The following is a 19,050-nucleotide window of genomic DNA, read 5'->3' on the forward strand; positions in this document are numbered from 1 at the left end:
AACTTCACAGCCACATTTTGCCCAACATTAATTATCAATTAAACCGCTAATCATTTCAATGAATGTCTCTTACTATTGTCTTATATATTCATGCTTTTGAACTGAAAGTGGGACATTCAGCTGTCTTCCTATGCAGCATTATTTTATAATTTAGTTGGAAGTGGCAGCCTGTAAGTTGCTTGGCAGCACTGCTCCGTGACCTCTTCTGACTAGAAGCTGCCAGAAGTACTGTATCAATTTCTAGCTGTTGGCGTTTGCTTCTATATTTAAAAACAACTTACAGCTTTTTTCATGCAAATGAAAGGCAGGGGGAACCTTATTGTTCTGATACACAGAGTAATTAACAGCAGTGGAAACTCCAAAGCATTCTGGCATCAGTCAGAAGGAGACTTAGTACCTATCTCAACGCGAATCGCCGCGTTTTCGCATTAAAACACCCCGGCAGGCTGCACCTACGCTGGTCCCCGGTGCCTAAGGCTTTGCGAAGGCAGCGCGATGGGCGGCGCTGGGACGGAGCGGCCCGCGGCAGGTGCCGGGGCCGGCCAGGAGGTGGCGAGGCGCGCCCGGCATCGCGGCGGCCGCGGGGCTCCGCCGCCAGCGCCGCGCCCGGGGCGCCCCAGCCGCACCCCCCGCTCCCTGCGCTCTCTGAGGGTGGCTCCTAACCGAATGTCACAGTTCACAAGTTAAAGTATGCAGGGGGCTGGGAATAAGAAGTTGGTAATACGTATCTACTAAAAAAAAAATTACAAAAACACAAAAGAAACCACACCTCAAAAACTTTGAAGTATGAAAATATATTGGTAATGGAGTAAAATCACACAGCCTCTTATTTATTTTGCAATTATCATGCAAATCAGACAGCATAAGCTAATAGTTACTGGATGGCTTAGAAAATTGGCAATGCCCTGGCATTTTTTGTCTTTGATCACTGGTTTGAGTTCAATCTAGAATTGTGGTATTACCCACTTGGCTCAAAAGAGATTGCTTTGCTGGTTTCAGGCAAATGCATGGTTGTTTGCATCATAAAATGATGACAGCTACTTGGCAAAGTGATTTGAAAGAGGAGGCTGAGGCTTTGTCTGAAGAGTAAAGTTGGACTACTCATGAGAATTTAGTTCAAGTGATAATGTCTGGACCTAGTCATACTTGTATATCTATTTTTGTATGAGTAGGGATTTAAGCACTACAGTTATAAGATACTTTGTGCCCATTTAAATACGTCTACTTTAGAAGCTGTGCCAATATATTTTTACTGGTAAAAGCCCCAGCTTAGCCAACAAAAGAGTACAAATATTGAGAGAGGATTATTGAGAGTAATAAATTAATTTGATCACCCTTAAGGCTATGAATGCATGAATAAGTCTGCTCAAAACCAATTAGACAGGGAACATGTGAATCAAGATTTTAAATGGGTGTGATAGGAGAGTTATTAAGCATGCAGAATATTGCAGCATTTATAATACTAGTCCTGCATCCTCTGCAGTACCTTGCCTACACTCTGTTGTCTCCTCCTCAGAATCATGGAGTTGTTATCTTCATATGCTATAAGAGTGGAAGAGCTGGAAGACAGTCTCCTTCCTTTGGTCCAAAAGCTGCCTGAGCCTCCTCACAAGCAAAAGCAGATCTACAGTAAATGGGGAAACAGTGGGTCTGTGAGATGAAAAAGGCACTGCAAGGGCTTGAGCAAGGGCAAAGCCCTGAGGCCTTTAAAGGAAGGGCAGGGAGTGCCCCCTGCCTGGTACTGGAGACCAGTCACAAGATGCTTCCAAGGACAAACAAGATCAGTTTTGACCGCAAGGCTGGGAAACAAGACACAGAAGAAATTATATTTCTGGTACAGTCACTGACACCTCTGTCCTCTTGATCAAAAGAGTAAATTATGTCATGCAAACAGCTTATTTTCCATATAGCACTGTGAAAGATTTTACTGCTGTCACCAGTCATGGACAGATAAGTCTCTTTGTGTGTGTTCTTTACTACCTCGAGCTCCCCATTTTGTACAGAGACAGGATACCCACAGGAGAAGTTTAATCTAACATACTATGACACTATATTCTACTTTGTCACAGTACTTTGTTAGCAATGTGCTGAGAGATTTGTGCTTAACAAGGCTGGAATTACCTGGATCTGCCATGACTAACTAGTGCCTGTCATTAGGACTTCAAGGGCTGTGCCTTCGTTCAGCAGCCTACAGACCCTGTGACCTCTGAGGCAGCTGTGGCTGTACTTACAGGGACTCTGTGTATTTACAAGTACTTCAAATGTGTGACAAAGAGATTTTTGTAAATGAAATATAATTCACATTTTATGGACACAGTATACCCTTTTCCTCCCACAGAACATCTCATCTAAGGGTCTTTGGATGCATCTAAGCTAACTGGAAATGTGAGAATATATCACTTAGTGTGCCTGCCTTTTATTGGCTTTGGGTTCAAGGTTACTGCTCTCTCTGCCCAAGTCACTCATTTACTTTTTTTGTCAGTTTGCCATCTACAAATGTAGTTAAATATAGAAACATAATGAGGAGTTGACTGAGAATATTGTACATTCCTGCATATTTTTGAATATTGCATTTTCCAAGTGTCAGTAATCCATCAGAAGACTAAGATATGCCAGGATAATATCTGTGTAGGTACCCTTGTACTGAGGCTTGTACCTTGTACTGATTTTTTTATTAATGTGAGCTTGTTTAGAGCAAGCCAGTTCATGCATGCAAACCTGTGTCACCCCAGCTTTGAAGCTCAAACAGTTGTATTCTTCTTCACAGGCAAGGGGCTAATAGTCATAAATTTTTAGAATATGTAAAAATATTGTGCATTTCAATTGTTGCAAAGAGGGGAACGGGTATACTGGATACCTAGCAGTTTTGCTTGAATGTATGCATTCAGCTTCCTAATCAAAAAACTTTCTCTGAATTTCCTGAAGTGTAGTGATCTTGAAAGAAACAGTGTGTGGAATCTTTCCTTCACGTTTCACTGAGCTCTGGGAACAAGAAGGGATATTTGAGCTTTAAATAAATACTTTCTGATGACTCTGTTTGTTTAGTAAGAACTCTCCTAAATGTAATGTTAGTGTATATGCATATACATACATCTGCCTTTTTTAGCCAGGAGAGGTTGTTTTCAGACCACAATGAATATGAAAAGGCCATTATCAGAGTGAAATCAGGTAATCTTGAACCGGCCCATGTTCCAGATGGAACTTTGATGTGCAAAATTTCCCATTAGGATAAAGGCGAAGTCAAGTTCAACCCAGAAACATTAAAAGCGTTCCTTATTTAGATCTCCTTATTTCCCTAAGAAAAACTACAGCCACTATGTTTTACAAGTAGGTCTCATTTTACATATTACAGGTTTTCCAGTCTGGATCTGTGAGCCAAATGCCTACTCTACCTTTTCACCACTTAGTGCCATGCATATTCTTGCATATTCTTGATTGTACTTCCATTTGGCAGAGTGAACACATACATTTTACATGAGCATGGGCTTTTAAAATCACCTTAGTTATTGTTTTTATTAAGATTCCTATTCATAACACATAGTGGTCATCTGTGGTGAGCAAAATGCCATGAGCAAAAGTGGCAAGCTTAGAAACTGCAACAGTGCCTAATTAGTTTCTGAAGACCTTAAATCCTACTTCAGAAGAAATCAGGAAGCCTGAGACACCTAGAAACCCTCAGGGATTCATGCTTGCAAGCATATTTCACTTTTGAGAAATACAGTTAAGCACTCTGACCTGTGACTTCTGGCAAACTCAACTACAGCAGCAGAATGCCCTCACCCTCCTTCCTGCCCCTTTTGCAGATGGCAGACATGGCAGAATGAAGCATCTCAGCTCTAATTCACGATTGGAAAAATTAACTTAAACATTAAAATAAAAACTGTGCTTAGATTCTTCTGAGTGTCAGCCAGAAGAGTTGAAATAATCTATTTTTGCTCTGTTATAAGGCCAGTAACAAACAGCTGGAGGCTGAGACAGTAACATCTTAAAATGCTGCAGCTGTTTACTTGGTAAATGTGAGCCAGGTCCCTCAAGTCAATTTTTATTTTTTTAAGAATATGTCAGTTAAGTTTCCATGTATTAAATTTAGTGACCTAACTGCTCAAATAACTCATGTTTTTATATGCCTAAGTCAACAGAGGAACCATAACATCTACTTGCTTTTCACAGGGTAGTTATTAGGACTCTCTGAAAAAACAGTCCCCATTAAAAGTGTCGGAGGTCATTACCAATAAGTCACTATTCATTTTGGAAGTTATACAGAAAACTATTTAAGTTATAGTTGGCAAATATATAATAAATTTATATTGAAAAATAATTTGTCTTGATAGAAATACTCAACAGAATCTGCCAATTTTTGTCAAACTTTGGCAGCACACACATGCTTACAGATTTTGGCATTTGCCTTAAAGGCACATTTTCATCATGCCTGTTTTCCTTTAGCTCCCCTGGTTGGCACCCTGCCTGGCAGACTTCTGCAGAGTGAGGCCCCAGGTTCTCCAGACTCACAGAAGAGATAGATTCCCTTAGTTTAGGACCTTAGTGCTTGGATGCCCATGCAAAACATTTCATTTCATAGAGCCTTTCAAAAGAGCAAGTTTTCAGTCTGAAACTGAAGTAGACTTTTATTAAATTCTTATTTGTGAACAGGTGATGCTCAAGCTTGTAGACGTGTTTAGTAAGGCAGCAAAATAGTTTACACTTCTTACGTGTGCTCCCTGTTCTTCACTGAAATAAAGCAATGATGCATCAAGAAGCACAGACAAATATTAGCTCACTCAGTAGACTTCAGTTTCAACATTGACTCCCTCCAGTTGCTAGAAACAAGGTAAACAAAAAGCAAAGTGAAATTGCATCGCACTTACATGTCAAATTTGTCACCACTGGAAAGTGCTTGATCTACCAAGAGAGTTCCTCTGGTTTACATTTGATTTGGTTATTTCCCACCTGGCATATGCATGGAAAACTCCAGTAATATGAGTTTTTAGTTCAGATGCCACAGGACTGGTGAGGCAGAAGATGGCCAGTGCGTGTGCCTGACTTCCTTTGTTGAATACAGTTTGGTCTATTTTTCTAGGGGAAAAAAAAACTTACTAGTTTCTCCATCAAAGTGGTAAGTTTAGCTAAGTTTGGGGTCCTAAACAACTACAGGTACTAGTCTCTGGGGTATCTGCATGAAGTAGAGCTTTTCCAGGATGCCAATATTTTAGTACACCTAGCTGAATAATACTGCTCCATAATTCATAATTATCCAACTCTAATCTTTTGCCCAGTCTTACAGACTGAAGAATATATATATTAACCTGCCTAGTGATTAATTCTAAAAATTTGCTTAGCAGGTTTCTTTTCCTTTTCCTTTCTCCGTTATTTGAAAGAATGCCAGATATTTGTATCAGCTTAGCATTTTCCCCATCATGTCTCTGACTTCATTGTCCAGGAAAAATTCAGGTGTGCAGAAGAGGTATTGGTTTATCTAATAATGTGAAACAAATAATCTTTCAAACAAAAAAAACCCCCTGTTTTTAAGACAAAAACCAGCTACTGCCTTGACACAAGAACAGGATTTGCTGTTTATTAACTCCTGGAGAGATGAGACTCTAGGAAGGCTTTTCAGGAGTGAGGTGAAGAATGGTAAGAGTAGGGAGGGTGAAAAACACAGAAAGTAGAGTATCCAACTCCTTTTGAAGAGATCTTGCTAAGATGAGAATGAGGAGGTCTGATACATATCTGAGACAATGGAAGAGAAAGGCATACTGATGGGAATTCCTTTCCATCCTGTGATGTGAAGATGTGGATGGATGGATGGATGGATGGATGGATGGATGGATGGATGGATGGATGGATGGATGGATGGATGGATGGATGGTGACACTTGAGCTGTACAAATTGCACAAGGGCATCCTTTTGCTCACTTTTTTTTTAGTTAAACTGGACAAGACACTGGATAAACTGTTTCTGAATTACCAAAGATTGTAGAAATGAAAATGGCTACCCCACATAAATCAGAAATTCTGATTTCCAAGTATCTGTTGGATACTTCTCTGCACTCCACAGCTAAGTTTTGACACAATAAATGTGTCTTCAGATGTATGATTACCTGTACACATGTGCTTGATATGCATAGAATATGGTGTAGCAGAAAAGGAAATAACATCAACAGGTCAACATTTCTATGCAGCATAACCACTGTTGGTTTTGCTTCCATGATGCATGTGCAGAAACTGTTGGCATAATAGAAAATGGTAAAGGCCATGGAAATATTGCCACAGAGTAGCTCACCATTCGTTTTGCCTGAGAAAAAAAAAACAAACAAACAAACCCAAAAAAAAACCAAAGGAAAATTATACAGGACAACACAACCCCAGAACTGCTTCAGTACACTTTGATGCTGATGTGTCTGTTCCATTTAGGCTACGAGTTAGGAATCAGTGAATTCATCTGTCTGGCACAAATGCAAACAACTCAGATTTCACAGTGTAATATTTTTGAACAACAGCAGGGAAAAATTAATGTATTATATTGGCTAAAGGCAGATTATTTTTGAAAAGCAATGAATATTGCACAAGTTTCTTAAAGTGATGAAGCGAGCTTCAGCACTCAAAAACCCTAACAAAAATAAAACAGCCATGGAGATGAAAATAAGTGAAATGTGCCCCTAGTAATAAGAGTTTCTTGGAAGCCATGTTTAGTGACTAGTCAGAAAGTTTCTTAGGAAAGAAATTTATTTATACTTTTGTCTCTGCTCCACTGGCAAACAGTTTATTGGAAGTGCTCCATGAGATTGAAAAAGTTGATTAACATAGGTCTGTGCTGAGCAAACTCATGTGCATGCCAACCTTTGTTATGGAAGAAATCAGCAGACACTGGGATTTAGCGTAAGTACTCAATATTCTTCATTTTTCACTGAAAGTTGCAGTTTTTGTCACCCACCTTCTTACACATGCTGTTGAAAGTTATAGTGTTTTGCTTTCTCACTTAATTTCTACACTACTGTCCATGATTAAGAACAGAGTGCCAGTATGTCATTTCATATTTCTGAGAATTTTTTTTGTTGAAAACCACCTTTGCTCAAGAATTAGTACATTAATTGTAAATGAAACCAAGTCAACTACTAAAATCCCAATTCATCTAAATTGATCAATATGAAAGCAGAGCTTTAAATCTGTTACTGGTTAATACTAAGGGAATGACACAACACAATTAATGCACTTCTGTCATATCTGGGCTCCTTATGAGCAGTCATGATATCAGCATCTGAAAAAAGTTTATATGACTCTGGTAATTCTCCTAATTTCCTCTTAGAAAAGTTAGTTTCTTTGACTTGACCCCTGGAGTACTCATAGACTGGAATAGATATAATCTTCCTATATCCATGAGTCAAGAGTGCGCCTGTAAGTGGACTTACTTTTAAATGTACTCAAGCACATGCACTTTTACTAACAGAAAATTTGATACTTAGCCCAACTCTATTTTCATGTTTACTTTACAGTCAATTGACGATTAAGCTTAAGGCTGAAAGAAAAATAAACAATGGCCAATGATTAGCCAATATTTAGTCTTGTAGGAACATCCTGAAAAAAAATATGGATATGGCAGAAAAATACAGCATGGCAGAATAGTCGACACGTTTGACCTTGCCCAACAAGAACTTCTTCAGAACACGTCAAAAGGCCATGATTATAAAAGACCTTAAGCAAAAAAGGATTTTGGTTTTTTGGAAGTGGAAGAAGTGAAAGAAAGTGGGGAGGAAGGAGAAGAGATTAATAAATAATTTTTCACAATACTTTTAAATTTTCTATAATATAATTTTTTCTGTTTGAATAGAGGTGCCTTTTCTTCATTTCCTCTATAGTACATACTAAACATCCAGCAGAGGTGTAAAATACAGAGGAAAAAATCTTCTGGTTTTAGTGATGTTATGTATCTGGCAAAAATTTTCTCAGGACCAAGCTCTTCTTCAATGAAAGAATGAATTTATCTAAAGAAGAGCTCATGACTAACATAAAGCCAATATTTGAGCAGTGGAGCTTTACCATATGTGGCTATTAGCTCTTATCTTTGCGTACTTCTGCCTCTAGCCCAATGCATCTTTACATTTTTAACCTAAGTCTTACACTACAACCTATACATTAACTGTTTTTTTTTCCAAGACAGACAACAGCGTAGAATAAACTTCAGCTTTTCAGTGAATTCCTCTGTCACGTGTTTTTACAGTGCAGCCTGAACATCTCTCACTGTTAAAACTAAATAGCTTAGCATTGGTAGTCTAAGTAATAGTTAGAAATGAAAATTATCATCTTTAAAGTTTTCAGGGGAAGAAGAGCAAGAAAGATCTGCAGTTCAGTGGAACTCAGTGGAAAAGCAGAAGCAGCGCATTTCTCAAAAAACTAAAATTCTGTTAATGCATCAACTTCCCCACTCCCTCAATGTGTTTCAAAACTGAACAAAATCAGACCCATTAGGTTCTTATAAAATATGTGTGAAAGGAACAGATGTTGTCCAGCAGCATTTTCCCTCCTACCTCCAACGCTGTCTTCTTAATGATGAATTAATTTATTCTACATACTTCTGATGCCACTCCAGGGTTATTTTAAACAGAAAGTTTCATCAATTAACCTATTTTAACAAGAATTTTATTGAAAACATACACAAAGTCAACATGTTATTTAGCTTTTGAATGTACATATTAGAGAATATTCATAATAGAGAAGAATATTTTAAGAAAAGGGGAAATACAACTGACATGCTGCAGTTTATATTTTACTAAGGCATTTAGGCTTAAGAGCAAGTTATACTGTGTGCATGTGTATCTATATACAGGAACTTACAAAAACACAGGTTATCTGAAACTGTACAATTCTATGCAATTCATTATTTTTTGCCTTTTCTATTTTTAGAACACCAAATAAAGCTTTTATCCAAATGGTAGAAGTTGTTCACAGAACAGCAGTTATAATCTACTCTTCAAGAGTTTGCTTACAATTACAATACTAACAATGCACAAAATACCCCCGAGATCTTCCCGGGAAAGTTCTCTCTTACCAAAATGAGGCTCAAGTAAGAAAAACACTAGTTTGCAAAGGCACCGTGGAGACAGGTTTTAATACATTAAATACAACATGAATCATTCACAATAACAAGTTTAGTGTTTCTGGGAACTTTTGTAAATACAACACAGTTGGTCACACAAAAATGTTTCTGTTGATTTGTCTTGGCAACTCAGATATATCAACAGTGTAACAGCATAACAGCTTTGTTCCCATCTGACAGAAAATAATGGCAGTTCTGCAAGGCAAACGTTAAACCTGACCGTATGTATTTATTAATTCCACAGTGTTTTGACAGATTATAGGGGATGTAACTTAAAGGATGCTGACACGCTCACTGAGGGCTTTCATTTCTGTTTCTTCTAGCTTGGTGTTTTCGTTATGGTTAGCACTTGGACTGATAAGGTGTGCTGGATACTGCAATCCATGTTCTTCTGAATACTGTTCCCACCGGGAGTCATCACTTTCATGGGTGATGTAACGTTCCCCCATTTTACATTCCAGTTCCCTTAAATCTAACCAGGTTTGGTAGTCCTGAAAAAGAGTAACAGTAATACTTTTAGATTTCCTAAAATAAATTATACTCCCTTTGTTATCAATAACACTCAAAGTGCTATTAACTCAGCTATCTAAGGATCATCCCTATTGCTCTAGAATGGAAAAAATCTTATATAAATGTGAAATCTGCCCAAAGATATAAATTTCATCTCTAGAGGATTTTTTAATAAATTAATTTAATTGAATTGTCACAATTATAGTATTGAGCTGTTACAGGTTGTTTTGCAAAATGTACAGATATGTATAGATTGCCATAATATCTAACTGAGGCATGGTGGTAAAGCAATTCCTCCTTCTAGTCACAAGATGAATAAGGAAGAAGAAACATCTTTAAATCATACAAATACATTCTAGTGATCTGTATCAGTCAAGACAGCTAAGTCTGTATCTCATTATAATAATGCAGAACATAAATTCAGCTTGGGCTAGAAAAATCTCCTTTTCTGAACTTGGGCAATTACTGGTTTCCTCAAAGAAATGTATACATCTAAACATTAAGGTAGTTTGGAGCTCCATGTTGACAGTCAAATGTAAGGATGGAAGTTAGTTTGAGTCTCATGCTATTTAGACCATTATGCTCTGCAGCCTCTCATCTGTCCAAAGTATGCAAGTTTAATAATTTCCTTTCTTATTCCCACCCAAAGCACACATGAACCTGCAGTAATAGAGCCAATGCTAGCCCCATGCAGACTAATGTCTCCTCATGATCCTGTATCCAGTTTTCTTTTTTCTCCTTCACCTTGTCTCAGCCTAAGACACAACCCTAACCACATAGCCAAAGCACCAGAAAGCCTAAACAAAGTAAACGCATAAAGCTTTCATCTTTAGTATCACATATACTTTGGCCCATTTCTTAGAGTCATCCTCTCAGAGAACACCGCTAAGTGTCCTCCACTCACTGCCCTGTAAGGAAAAATAACCACTGTTATCTTTCCTTAGCCTGCAAGGCAGGACTCTTCTAGACAGAGGACTCATCCCATCCCTGGGGCTAGAGCTGCTGCTGAACTGCCTCATCTTAGCTCACATCCACTCACTAGTACACAAGCAATAAAAGTGGATCTAGAGGAGAAGGACCCTGTCCTGTCACATGAGACAGCCAGCATCCTTGCTGTAGACCTCAGCCCAGACACTTCTGGTCCCCACAGACTCAAGCAAATGCATTCTGTGATGGTTGACAGGCAGAGGAGTGGTCTTGGAGGAAAAAAACTAGTGAGGGGCAGGAAATCTGAGGAGAAGAGAGCAAGCTCCAGATAAACATCCCTGAGAAAGGTGGGGTGCAGCATGAGCAGTTACAGCCCTTTTCCTCCTATACCAGAAGGTCACCATCTACTTTGAGACACAGTATCAGCTATAACATACTGAAGTAGGACTCAGTTTTCTGATTTGATAAAGAATTCCTTTGGGATTGGGGATTATGCATCTGGTCTATGCCATGCCTGTGCCATGATTACTTTCCTAGACACAAACAAATCTCCCTTGGGAGATCCGACAGGCTAATGCATCTGTCTGGCCTTAGCCTGTCCTCATCTCCAGGGAGGGAACACAATGCCCTGGCCTGGGCTGACCCCAGGCCTCCCTGCTCCTTGGCTGGAATGATGGAACAGGCCCTGGCTCCTCACTGCTTTGTCTTAGGCCTTAAACTTGCAGTAAACACTGCCGCCAGGATAAAAAAAAAATTACCATATCATATGGTGAGCACAAGACAGAGACTGCTGGCATCTTAAAAATTCCTTACATCTCAGTTTTTACTTGAAGAATTCAGTTGAATGTGGTTAATGTATTTTCCTGGCAAGCACACAATTTCATTAGTTTTTGTGATGACTGTGAAGTGAAAGCCCGTTGATTAATTTTAATAAGAAGTGAATCAGAGTAAACTGCAGGCAATGAAATAATGTAAGTCAAATGACTACAAGGACTTTTTAATATACACGATTTTCTAAGTAGACAAAAATGATAAAATATTTTTTAATGTATTTTGACAGCATGAGGATGTTTAGTATTGGAATCTAATACTTCAGAAATTAATGAGAAACCATAGGTAAATTGGTGAACAAGCATGAGCTTCTAAGGACCTAAAATTATATTGAGGTTAGTAGATTTTCTTAGATTCCGCTGTGCTTAAAGACTTTTTTATATGTTTAGAGTCCAAACGCAAAAGTAAAACCATGGAATTTAGAGAAATACCTGTAACCATGGGTGGCTTAACGTCTTGTCCACACTGTAGCGCTTTCTCATTTTCACTTGCAATAAATTATTTATGAGATCAATAGCTGAAAACAAATAATATTCGAAAATGTTAGTTAAAATGTATTTGTTTCAACTAGGACATGCAAACAGAGAGCCACACAGACATGGTGGCTGTAAAAAGAGGGCAGTTATCCCTTCTTACTCCAGTTCTTTACAAATTGCAGTCAATGCTGATGTACCTGAAGGCACCCATGCAACCCTTCCTAATGGGATTACAACTCTTACTGAACAGTTGCCTGAAAATAATTCTCACACGTATCCTGCTCAAGAGAAAAAAAACTCATGTGAGGTCTACAGTTGTGTGATTTGACACATAGAGGCAACCAAAGCAACCACCACAAAGCTGAAATGCAAGGAGAAGGTCTATTCCATTGCACAGGCATGGGGACACCAGCTCTGCTAGGCTCAGCTCATCCTGGCAGAAGGGGGGCACTGCCTGCCCCAATATATCAAAGGGCTGTGTGCACCCCCAGTTCATCTCAAGGCTGTGCTTCAGTGATCTCTCTCCCAGCACGAGGCTCAAGCCTGTCTGCGAGAGTGCGTTATCTCTACGTGCGAATTCTACTTCTCAAAAGAGGCAGAGAATGAGCAACACTAGGCATAATAAATGGAGTTTTCCTACACCAACATTTTTAGCAGCAAGGTGCAAGGTCACTTCGAGTAAAAATACTCCCTCGTTGGCAAATCTTCCACCTTTAACATTTTCCTTCCAAGAACAGCATTCTTCAGGTACCACAGTAAACAATATATATGTACATATTTTTCTGAGACTTTCAGCGTCACAACTGACAGCAGCACCTTCCCAGTCCCTGAGTGGAGAAATTAGGTTTTGTAAGTCATCAAGTCTTGCAATGCTATTCTTTTGAACTGAGCATTGCTTCTGCTTGCTAGTCAACAGTAGGCAGTGTCCGAAAAGTGAGAAGGGCATCTTTAACAATTTCATGACTTCTGTGGTTTTGGAGTCAATGATTCACTGAGGTTCACAGAATCACAGAACAGTTTAGGTTGGAAAGGTCCTTAAAGATCCAACTCTACTACCATGGGTAGGGAGACCTTCTACTAGACTGGATTGCTCAATTGATCTTGAGCACTTCCACAGATGGGGCATGCACAACCTCTCGGAGCAACCTGTGCCACTGTATCATCACCATCAGAGTCAAAATTTTCTCCTAATAACCAACATAAACCTGCCCTCTTTTCAGTTAAAAGTAATTACCCCATGTCCTATCTCTACATGCCCTTGTAAAAGGTCTCTTGTAGCCTCCTTTAGGTAGTTCAAGGCACTATATGGACTCCCCTGCAAACTTCTCCAGGCTGAACAAAGCCAACTCTTTCACCCTGTAGGTATGTGTGCTGTGGTGCCTGAAGGGATGAGACCCATGAGCCAATGACCAATGCATGGAACTGCAATGAGTGACCCATTTGGAAAAATCTCTGTAATGAGAGTGCTGAGCTTTGAATGCAATTACAGAAAAACATTAAAAAAACAAAGAGGCTATAATGAAAGGTTAAATCATATTAGGTGGTGCTAAATGTTCAGCATGAGTTCTGGTGGAAAGTTACTGCTATTCCAGAATAACTGACTAGCCACAAGGAATGATAATATTCCTGCAATTTTTCCATTTCATCACATTATCCTTTGGCTTGTCCAAAGTATGCTGGTTTACATCTTTATTTCTCTGTTTATATCATGGTGACAGGGAAAGATGGTCTCGAAAGTAACACGGACTCATGGCATCACTGAGGGGCACCGGGTCTGAAACACGTCAGATGAATATTGTTGCCAGCTGGGTATTAAGGGAGCTGAATAATCATCTTGTCTGTTTTAAGAGTATGAGATGGGACAGAATTCTTTAAACCAATTATCTCTGAGGTTGTATTTTGTACAACAATACGGAAAAGCTTTTCTTTTTTAACAGAAACTTCCTCTCTGCAGGCTGGATTTGCCATCTAGGGCTTTATGTGTGCTTCTGCCATGGGGCAGAAAACAATGGAAACAGTATCCAGGAAAATGAGAATACACATGGCCGTCTATCTGAATTTATGCAGTTAATTTGATAGACAAGCCTATTCTTGGCAATGGGAGACTATCACTAAAGCAGCCCTGACTTCCTGGTGATGAATACTGTCTTGGAAATCAAAGCAATCATGGGAATGATAAAAAAATACATCTCAAGACTTTTGACAAAGAAAGCATTGCCAGAGGCTTTGAGCCATTCTTTTCCTGGAACAGATGGTCCTAATTTTACTTTTCTATTGTGGACAAACAGATTGTTATCTACTGACTCTTTTAGCATCAAGTACAGTTAATGCTAAATTCTCTAACTTGTGTTTATTTTGCTCCCTCTCAAAATGCTGGTGAACTGTATGTAGGATAAGAAAGTCAGTGGATATCCAGTAGGACCATTACTGACAGATGGCACAATTCTTAAAACTCATTTGTTTTCCAAAATAGTGGGGTAATCTTCCTCTTTATTCATAGGAGACATTCTCAGGTTCCAAGCTATGGGGAAGAGATTAGGAAGTCAGTCATACACAATGGCTTTGATGCCACCTATCAAAAAGTAGTGACCGTTGTTTTTATCTGATGTTTCAAAGAGGAAAACATAGTCCTTTACCCACTGCAGAAGATCTGGGTATCAACAAAAATCAGCATCTTCTGCAACACTGTCCAACTTACCCTTAAATTCAGCAGTATTGAAGTAAGACTTCAGTCTGTCTTTTGATATATAAGCCAGTGCTGAATGTGAATTAGTAGGGCTACCATTTCTTTATTATTTTCAGTGGTATTTGGGTGTGTATGATCTTCAGAGTTCATTTTTCTATCATTTACTATGAATCTCAGTTTGGAAAATAGGTCAAGAAGTTGATGAGAGGTTGATTGTCCTGGTAACTGCTGTGATGTGGGTGCACATATCCCAGCATGTGCCTCGGTAACTGTCAAGTACCCACTGAGGGTTGATAATGTCTCTATTACATTCCTTCTGTGCAACCAACTGGAAGCAGATATGACTGTAAGCCTCACAAGTGATGATATCATATTTAACTATTCAACCTCCCTCAAGTTACAACAGGACTAGGGGCCCCTTTGCCCCTTTTTTCACTTCAGGACAAGGATGTATTATGTGTAATAACATATTTCTTTGTATTCTTGGGGGAAATTACCAATGGCTTGTTGAACAGACCAGAAAGGCACTGGTCTAGAAAAAATCACTAGAGAAGGTGCAAAAAAAAAGACAGGAAAGAAAACTATGACAAGGGTGAAAAGGCAGTTTCCCTGGATGGTTACAATTGTCAGTACCAAGCACTTGAAAACAGTTTACACAGACAGGCTGCTTGTTTCACCACTGCAATATTGCTGTCTCTGTAAGAAGTTTTGCTGTTTTGTTTCATTTTTTATCTAGAGTTCTTTTTGCCAGGAAAGTTTTGCCTATCCCTTGCTTCTTAAGGAGTAAGCACAAATAAATAAATAAGCAGAAATGCAGCATGACTACTAGAAGTACACCTGAAGTAGAAACTCAAACTATCTGATAGAATTTTATTTGCTTTGTTATTCAAAGTTTTCAAACTTAGGTGAATGAAGAAAACATGAGCTTCAACAGCAAAGAGTCTTTGCTACTTTTTATCAGGAAATCATGCAATTCAAGAAATGCCACTTGTTGAACCTGTAAGAGTTCTGTCTGAGTAACAGAATCCAAGATGCAAGTGATACAGGCAGGGCAACAAAAGAACAGGGCAGTGTAAAGCAAGGAAGAATCTAGGAAGTTTAATAATGACATTGTGAGTACTGGAATTAAAATGCTTAAAAGACTTGTGGAAGGTTCACTATTTTTCTCTGTGTTTAAATTCACAAAACCCCCATCCTGTTCTGACAGCATCCTGACAGCCACTATCTTACAAAGTTTAGTCTGGCTTGAATTCATGTAAAATGAGTGAACAGCAAGATTCATGTTCACTCAATTTCTGAATTAAAAAAAAATAATTGTTTGATGATTAAATTTTAAATTGTAATGCTTAAAAACACTGAAGATAAAAAATTGGAAGGCATTGACATTTCTTTTAGACATACAACTTCAGGGGGCCAAATTTGGGCATCATCTGTTACAAAATTAAATATTCTGTCTAGGAAGATGAAGCAGTTTTGAGGAGAGGGCAGTAACTACATAGTATTTTTAAGTATTTTCATTAATTTTCACTGATTTTTTATTTTAAATCACGTTTTAAAGTAATCCTTATCAGACATTTGAGGAGCTTTCCAAAATTTTATAGTATTCCTCTGTATGGTCTAACTTTAGAAAGCTCTGTATCCCTTTGATTTTAGGATAGCTCTTTCAATTCACTAGAAAGAACTTCCACAGTCAGGAGGTTCATGACTCTATACTGCTTATGCAAGTTTATTAATATGCCAAATAATTAATTGTAGTACGGACAATGTGCTGGAAATACAAATAAATACTGACTCAAAGGCAGCCATGGTGTTTATATATGACTACAAAGCATTGTAACAGGGACACCATGACCAAATTTAATTTAACCAAGTAATTAATTGTAGTACGGACAAAGTCACAATTATCACTCTAAGTATCAAATTAACAGAATAATTGCTTTTCACAGGAATGACTGCTTTAACTGAGCTAGGATGTGCCCTTCACATAAATGCAAAAGTTTACAAAATATCTTAAAAACCCTATTACAAACATATCATTAATTTAGTCTTTCCCTACAGATTTAAACTTTTTACATAAGTTATAAACAAGAAATCACCTGAAGGATATAAAAAAAAAGCAGTCCTAAATTAATGATAAATTTATAATTGATTAAGAATTTTAAAAGTACACCTAGAATACTACCTACTCTTACTGCCATCATTTGTACAAATTTAAGCTGCTTCCACTAATACAGGATGTCCAGGACTTCCTAGACCCTGGATTTTTCTAGGAATAGGTTAATTGATTAGAGGTCATCATTATTATAATTTTTTCATACACACAAATCCTTTTCCTGCTGCTAGTCAATACAGCTTTGTTGACAAATGCTCCAGTGTACATGCAGTTATTTTAGCATAAAATGATCTTCAGTTGGCTGAGATTTTCAGGCACACAGATTCAGCTGTACTCTCAAAAGAAATCCTTATCAATTCTAAGCTGTACCCTACAAGAGAGGTTTCCTAATACTAATTTATCCAACCAAATGTGTAAGAAGAGCCAAGACCTCCTTTTTAACAGCTAGCTAAACATTTACAGAGGCAGAGAGCATCTTTGAGCTATAACATGCATTGACCTCCTGATACTCAATGCTCATTCATTCATGTGACTTTCTCATTAATGTGTGAAGCACTCAGAGTTTCTATTCACATTATGCTGGAAATACAAATAAATACTGACTCAAAGGCAGCCATGGTGTTTATATATGACTACAAAGCATTGTAACAGGGACACCATGACCAAATTTAATGCATGATAGGAATGGCATTGTTTCTTCCCAAGTTATTTTAATAATATTAAGTAATGTGAAGCACCTAATTAACGATGTGTGATGTACATCACACAGCCCATTATGTTAGTAGCAATAGCTGTGCTGGTGGTAGCTGATGAAAAAAGAATTATGAATACAATGTTTTATGAAAATAGGGCAGCAGAATGAAACACCCTATGAATAATTCCAATCTTGATACAGCACATTTTAGGACCATACAGTTCAAAAGAATAGCTACCACAGTGAAGTCATAGTACATAAAATATACTAACAGAGAGAAAAAATCCATCATGGAGTTCTATCCTTATATTTAGTAGTATTTATTTCTTGTGTCATGTAGTGAAGTAAAAATAAATCTCTTGAGATGATGCAAATTTGGTAGACTGGAAGGCTAAAACTGGAAACAAACAGCAAAGCTGTTGAAAACAGGTTCCATGTTTGAGACATGTGAAATTTAAAGCTATAAAATAGACAGGAATTCTGCAAGTAGAGTCCTCTATATCAGTATCTAGCAAAATGCCACAATGAGGACTGAATTAAGTTCAAATTGTCATACAGCAATTCAGTGAATTTGGAAATGCAGCCTGGCTGCAACAAACATTGAAGAGAGAGCAGAAATAGACTGGGCAATGAATTGCTGAATGGCTCTGACAAAACCTGGTTTTCTAAAACATACCAAACATCTACCACAAAAACTACCTATCTCCAGTAATGTGTTACAATCTTATTTAGACATCCCAAAACAGGATCAGATTTTGGGATGTGTTCTTTTGAAAGAGTGAAGTTACTGGAAAAATATGGAAAAATGCAGCCACTCAGGTAAAAATCAGAGCTCCCTATGGAGAAGCCTACAAAACTGAAAAGTCTTCGCTTTCTTAAGTTGGATAAAAGGATATCTTAAATGGATAAAAGGAAGGACAAAGCATTACACAAAAAAGCTAAATTTCTCATCAGGAAGAGTTGATGAAATTTATCTAGGGGTTATGACATCAGACAGACACATTATGGAAAGAGAGGACTCAGTGGATGACTAGACCATATAAATGACTGGCAGAGAAGACAACTGTAAATGGTGACTTAAAAACATTAAGCATTCAGAAAATACTATCTTCAAATAAGTTCTGTCTTTTTTCTTGGCTTATGACTGCAGATTTTAAGAATTGCCATAAAATGCTACAGAAAAAGTTACTATCAAGAAAATTAACGCTGACCAGAATATTACCCAATATGGCACACTTTTCCTCCAAGACACAACTTATTTCCATGTGCTTTTCCTCTGAATCCATTAGACATTAAGTATATTATTTATATTACCATGCAGTTTAAATTGTTATGGGTCATGTGATTTTTATTAATCTATCACCTCATCAGTGCAATTTAAAATTTGAAAAGCCAATTTTACTTAAAGACCAGTAACTGACTAAGTAACTTATATTGGGAATATTAAGGCTACTTTACCATTGCTGTTACTTTTCCAGACACATTGTTTACATATGATCAATCACATTTTTTTTTTCTTTTAAAGTTTCGCTACGCTCTGCCTCCTAGCTCACAAATTAATATGCTGTTGTTTGGGAAGTATCAGGAAAAGAATGTGGTGTGCACTAAAGCCAAAGTGGTGCTAAACACAGCATAATTCACTCTAACTGCTGTGCTATCTTTTGAATTCAAAGAAATAAATGCTTTTCCCTCTCTGATTACAATAAAAATAGAAGATGGGAAT

At 38.0% G+C, this 19,050-nt stretch overlaps 1 protein-coding gene across 2 annotated transcripts in view; it reads right to left on the reverse strand.

Annotated features, from left to right (window-relative positions):
* Window positions 1-8,616: 8,616 nt before the first annotated feature.
* The window catches only part of PRKD1 (protein kinase D1), a 115,373-nt gene continuing 104,939 nt past the window's right edge, over window positions 8,617-19,050 (reverse strand). For both annotated transcript variants that reach the window (XM_066551624.1, XM_066551623.1), the window contains 2 exons: window positions 11,790-11,875; window positions 8,617-9,581 (listed from right to left, as the gene is read on the reverse strand). In XM_066551624.1, the coding sequence (XP_066407721.1) occupies window positions 9,363-9,581; window positions 11,790-11,875 (305 nt within the window). In that variant the 3' untranslated portion in view covers window positions 8,617-9,362. The remainder of the gene's footprint in view (window positions 9,582-11,789; window positions 11,876-19,050) is intronic.

Source organism: Molothrus aeneus, chromosome 6 (assembly GCF_037042795.1).
Source record: "Molothrus aeneus isolate 106 chromosome 6, BPBGC_Maene_1.0, whole genome shotgun sequence".
Taxonomy (NCBI): domain Eukaryota; kingdom Metazoa; phylum Chordata; class Aves; order Passeriformes; family Icteridae; genus Molothrus; species Molothrus aeneus.